The 6,643-nt window shown below is 33.0% G+C and overlaps 1 protein-coding gene across 1 annotated transcript; it reads left to right on the forward strand.

Moving 5' to 3' along the window:
- The first annotated feature begins 746 nt into the window (after positions 1–746).
- On the forward strand, positions 747–5,726 carry LOC111001537 (lipase member H-like). Its single transcript, XM_022271467.2, has 2 exons — positions 747–924; positions 4,799–5,726. Exons 1-2 carry the CDS (start codon positions 807–809, stop codon positions 5,707–5,709), a joined length of 1,029 nt encoding a protein of 342 aa, XP_022127159.2. The 5' UTR covers positions 747–806; the 3' UTR covers positions 5,710–5,726.
- Positions 5,727–6,643: the final 917 nt, after the last annotated feature.

Consider the following 6,643-nt stretch of genomic DNA (forward strand, 5'->3'; position numbering starts at 1 on the left):
ATATCCTTGTAATACGGTATAACTGTGTTTGCCTAGATTAATCTATAGGAGCCGGAGATCAAATCTGCGACCTCAATGATGAGAGTCACACGTTGATGGCACTCAGCCAACACTTCACTCCAGCACAGCTTCCGTCCTATGTCATGTGACAAAATATTTATCTTGATCTGTGTAAATTTATCTTCGTCTTCACTATGGTTCGGGTTGTGATTAAATAAAGTGATGATATGACATTATCGTTCGTAATAAGTACAGAAATAAGTAAATAAAACAAAAACTATTGATCCACAGTTCCATTGAAAAAGACTTAAGCGAAATGGGTGGACCACACCAACAACGGCATGGACAAACATCGTAACAAGGTGGAAAAGATCACCAGAGAAGTGACGTCGCCCCCTGGGATGGTGGGCTGAGCAGCTAAAAATATTTCGCAAGATTGGAAGAAAAATCCTCACGATAGAGCCAGTTGGCGGAGGCTTATAAGAGTAATTTCTAAGTGTGCATGTTTTGTAAAGAATGATGGAAGAATGTTTCAACGAATAAATCAGGCTTAATAATTATAGAATTATCGTACATTAATAACATAATTAAACGCAATTAATACAATATACGCATATGGGACCAATTCTTAAATAAATGAAATAATTAATTAGAGTTACTTCATTATTTACCGCCTTTGTTTACCTGAGTGAAGTACCTTTATTGGTGACGTGATACTAACTGAATGAATCATGATCTGTGAATGACCTACACTCCTTCGCGATCTCAGTTCGGTTCTATTCTGAGTAGCGAATACTTGTGTTATAATGTTTAAGTTTGCGTGTTTGTTTATGTGTTTATTTTCATATGCGTACTCGTGGGGTCGTGGTGACTTGGAGAAGTATGGACCATTTCAAATCGCGTTACATTCTAATTTGATAAAATGTAAGTACTGTGCTTCGTATGAAATACTGAAGTTTTCTATGTACTGTGTATAAAGTATGCCTATAATCATTTAATGAATAAATATATATAATAAAAATTAAAGCTAGGTCATTTATTTCGATCGTGATAAACCCAACCAGTTTTAACCTATTCTAGAGAAATTAATCGTTTCACAAAAATTGAAAAAAAAAGGTATTTTTTTCATTTAAGAGTGTCTTCTTCCATAAAATGATTAGCTACTACATATATATAGCATAATTTATTATTTCTTTAGATTTTACTTTATATTGTTTTTTTAAATATTGTTTTTTTATATATTGTTTTTTTAAATTAATTATACATGCACTTTCTTGTACGTCTTTGTCTCTTTGTTTAGTTGTTTCTTTTTTTATAGTTCCAAATTAGTGTTGCCTGGAAAAAATCGCTTGTTAGCGATAAGGCCGCCCGTTGATCATTGTAAAGCAGGAGCGTAAGAAATTAGCCGGATATTTCCGTAAAGAGATTACAATTATTGATCCCATTACGATCGCAGTTACCTTGTGGGAACCTTGTGACAACTTATAAGGCTTACTTAAATAACTAGTTTTAAATTTTCTCCCACCATTTCCACAATTTAAATCTACAGTGTTTACGTTTCAAACGCGTTTAATTATTACAATTTGGATTATAACTGCTTGCTCGTGTTTTGGTTTTCTTAAATAGCCAACTTTAATGTTCGTTCTAGAAGAAAACAAATGTCTGTCAGTAGAATATTGTAAAATTAAAGCTATAATTCGGTTATTTTGAAGTCGGTTAAAATTAAATATAGGCAGATAAATTATACGAAGCATAGAATTGATCTCGAATCGCATTTTAACCCGTACCGTAAATTTTATTTTTTCGTTATCTTATCAATGTCTGACTAAGATAAATGGGCCAATATTCTTTTACCTCAATATGATATTTAAATTTCCTTGTAAAGGTTATGACGCCATTTTATAAATGAAAACAAACATTTATTTTTTTCTCTGACATCAAAGAGGACGAACAGATGTTTTAAAAAGGTTATATATGTGTGAAATTGACAATTGACATGAGAACTTTAGACGGCGCAACCAGATAATGTTTAAAGAACTTTATTTCTCATAACAAAAAAAAATATTTACATGAGAAACTTAATATTAATATGTATATATACGAGCAAGATACACGTCGCGATAAGCCGTCTAAATTTTAGTCAACTGTGTACTGTCAACCAGATTCATACAACTTCATCACAATCGAGTAGCCCACAATATCGCAGGACACAGCTCTTTGTATTTAAGAAATCGTAAGGTTGAACTAATACAATCATCTAACCGTACTTCGATCGTACGTATACTTAGGCCGCATCGTATTTGTTTCTATGAACATTTTTATAGTAGTTCTGTATAGTCAGTTTATAGGAAAAGCCGACAATTTTCCGTCCAATGTTAAACATCACTGCGAGCAAGTGTCAGCGCACATAGAATGAAAACTCGATTGGCACACGACCGCACGTAGTTCAGAGTCTAGACTATCACTGCTCAACTTGTATCGCAACTAAGCATACTGTCACAAACTTCAATTTCACTTATTTCGGGGATATACTTTTAACTATTGATTTATTGTCTAAAAATAGTCCAAAACAAAGTATACTATAAATTAAAATCAATATAATAGTAAGTAGAACAGTTACGCGTGTAACTATAAATTACTATAAATAGTTTTAAATAACTCAACTATTTTAGTATTGGAAAATCGTTAATTATTGTAAAAGATTTCTAAAGTTCAGTTCAAACAATTTGTAATAAAAACTTGGCGATTGAAAAGAGTGGCGAAAAGTTTCTTGCCAGTTCTTCTCACCTACTCTACGCCCTTGACTTGCGAACTGGTTGTAAATGTAAATTTACAATTAATTTAATTTCTTTTTCTTGACGTTCATAAGTGTACATGTTTACCTATATGAATAAAGATATTTGATTTGATTTGATTAAAAAAACGCATGATTAGTACGAGCCAAGGCTGTATATTTTGCTCACTCAGGCTTTCTTAATTTGATAAGCGTGGTGAGTTCCGCTTTGATAGTGCAGCCAAACATGGGCACTCTCTTCAACAAAAATATTGCCTTCATTATTTTCATAGCAATTAACTAAATCATAGGAGTTACGCCCCGACAGTATAGCCAGACGCAGGCACTCTCCTCAACTGTTAAATTGCATTCATTTGTTACATAGCAATTAACATTTCACTATTTCGCTTATATTTTATTGTACGCGAGTGGTTAATAAATAGCAAAAATTTAATCCTCTATTATTAAAGTACCTACCCTGGTTTTAAAAAAACAGGTAAAAATTTGAGCAACAAAATAAAAAAAAACGTGCCAAGAGTTTTATTCTTATTTAAAACTTCTAATATATTAATACAAATTTGTTCTTTTGATAAATATAACTAAACATTTTGCGTAGCTACCTACTTTTGATTCGTAACCCTTAAGCCAACTGACTTTTTCAAAATAAATAACTTCAAAAAACCGTGTTTTTTTTCATTGACTACTATTATTTTACCTTAATTAAACCAATGTCCCATTTTGAGTCAAAAAATAAATGGTCACTTTACCCCTGTGACTTCTTCGATAGAAAAGGTCCTCTCGATCGCTACTCGATTACGAGGAAGTCGCATGTATAGGGCTAGCGCTGCGCCTGATTCATTAGGCATAATTTGACTTCTAACTGTGTCTATATATATATACATATAAAAATGATTATGTTAGTTGTTACATATATAATTGTTATGTACGCTTCAAAAACACAAAAAGTTCTGCGCTGCGTCGAGATGAAATTTTAGCATGATATATAATCCGCAGCAAGGATTGTTTTTATTTCTTACATCAGTCACATATTTGCGACCGCGAATATTCACTTTCTTTAACGATCAGCGTACCAGTGACCGCGCCATCTGCCGGAAGCGAGGAAAAAACTGACAACCGCAATAGGAATAGCGCAGTCATATATATGAGAAACAATATTCGTTCCCAATTACATTGTTTATATACAAAAAATTAAGCATGTTGCGTGTTCCCAAGTCGGCAAACCAGATAGTCTTTAAATCTTCGCAGACAGTGAAAAAACCAAAAACATTATAAAATTAAACTTATATGAAATGTATTCTTTGATTGGTTTCTCATTTCTTAATCATTCAATCACAATGTACCTACACATCGTGGCTGGGTACAGCTAGTTTTTTTAATATTTTATAAGTGTTAAATTGTCCTCGTTATAAATTTGTGATGTTTCAGAGTATAAATAAAATCAACATTAAGCCTTTTCTGACATGACGTAATAGACTCATTGTTATGTCCTTCAAAGCCATACCACAATTTGAATAATGAATAACTAGTATAACGTCAGATTTAGTAATATAGATGCGGTAAATATATAACTACATGCAAGACACTACATAATATATTCAGTGCAACAAAGGAATATATTATTTATATAGAAATATACCAACACTTTATGTCACGGTTCACTTTCTATTCAATGTATTCAAACATTGTATTGTACATAGAAATAACATAAGGTACTGGCCCGAGTCTGTCTTATGGTAAAATACATTTAGAAATAGGGAAGAATTAAATCGTTTTATAACAAGTATTAGCTCTCAGTTTTGCTTTCAAGTCTCGTGTCGTCACTATAGGACTGCATAGGTGTCAGACTATTTTGTAAGTAGGTAATCAGCCTTTTGTAACCAAACTGATACCAATATTTAAGAGCACCTTCAATTACCCTATTTAAAATACGCCTTCAAGTAATTCAAGACTGTCATTATCCTATCGTAGTTAATCTAGTCCAATAAACGAAATTGTTCATTGCAGGTGATCACGACAAAACTCTGAATCTTGACGTCAGCGAAATCGACGTGTACTTCTACGACTTGCCAAGAAATGAGGTCGAAACATTCCACATAAACGATGCAGCCAAAGGAATCCTGGCCTACAAAGAACTGGATAAAACAAAGAAATTCATTGTCTTCGTTGCCGGTTACAAGTCAAACATAAACAAGAAGACCGAAGAACGTGTAAGAGACACGTTCAGAAACTATCCGAACAGTTACTTAATCATTCTAGATCATTCTCCATACACTAATAACAGACAGGGTAACATTAAGAGTTACGAACGATCTGTTAAATACCTTTACTATATCGGTAAAGCTGTAGGAGATATGTTGACTGAATTGGCTAATAATGGTATATCAGCCAACAACATACACTGTATAGGACATAGTTTAGGAGCTCAAGCCTTGGCGCACACCGGTGATACATTTTTCAAAAATACAGGGAATAAAATAGCAAGAATTACAGCATTAGATCCCGCTGGACCGTGCTTCTCAAACAGCTTAATTGAAGAACAAATACGATCTGGAGTAGCTGAATACGTAGAGGTATACCATTGCAATGCTGGAGGATTAGGAACAACAAGTGTTTTGGGTGATATAGACTTCTTTATTAATAAAAAAGGTTCCACACAACCTCACTGCAGTACGCCCTTGATTCCTGGGATATTTGACTCCTCAAAAGCAGCTAAATGTAATCATAGAGCTTGTATTGATATTTGGACATCCACTGTCAGTAATCCGAATTGGTTTTTGGCGTGGAAATGTGACTCTTACAAATTGTTCAAGCATGGTTCTTGTGCAGCCAATGAAGTAACTATAGCCGGTTTCTGGAATCCTGGTAATGCGACAGGAGTGTTTTATTTCTCTACAGATGGCTATGATATTAATTAAATATATTTACAAAATGATATTCTTTATTTATAAGTGTTGTATCTCTTGGTCAGACATAAAAAGGCGGCCTAGTTTCTTGTCAAGTTAATTGCCTAGGTCTAGATAAAAAAAAAATTTTTTTTTCAATTATTTGTAATATTCTTGTTTCAAATACCCGTAAATAAATGCCTCCTCTATACTAATTTGACGTTTATAATAATAATTAATACTGTTCAATAAGTTTTCCTTATAAAACAGTATTATACTTTATTTTGTTTAATAAGGAAAACAAACATAAGTAGGGAGGTGAAGCCCCTGTTTTGAATTTATCGTATCACAAAATCCTTGAGTACCAGTAACTAACTGATAGAGCATCGTTTGTATATAACTTATTGTATTTATGTAACAATCATGTTGCTTGCCCCGGGGTACAAAGTCGTAAAAGCAAAATCTACTTTTTGAAGAGTATATAAAAATATAATAATTTCCGTAAAATTTATTCTTCGTATTCAAATAGACATCCTGGGATTTTTTTATAGTAAAATGATGTTGTAAAATGAAGCCAAAATGGTGGCTTCAAGTGTAAGATAACTGCTAACATTTGGTTTACGCTTTTAAATATTTACTAAAATATGTAAATTAACTAATGTTAGGTTATAAACCTAGGGTTCGAGTCCTAAATTAAATTATTCAGAATCCTGCGTTAAAGAAATTTGTTTTTTGGGTCCAAAACATGTTGGATTCCTCAAACTGCTCGAGCGAATGTTAAATGCGCACATAGAAATAAAGTCCATTAGTGCACAGCCGGTTATCGAACCTACGAGGGATCCAGTTTTACGCTGAAGCCACTAAGCCAACACTGCTGTATGAGTATCATTATTTCGTCCGTTAAAGTAATTTGTAAATACAATTCGTTTAATTCAGTTTAAAGGTCTCAAAATATTAAAAACTTCAT

The sequence above is a fragment of the Pieris rapae genome, chromosome 8 (genome assembly GCF_905147795.1).
Source record: "Pieris rapae chromosome 8, ilPieRapa1.1, whole genome shotgun sequence".
NCBI lineage: Eukaryota > Metazoa > Arthropoda > Insecta > Lepidoptera > Pieridae > Pieris > Pieris rapae.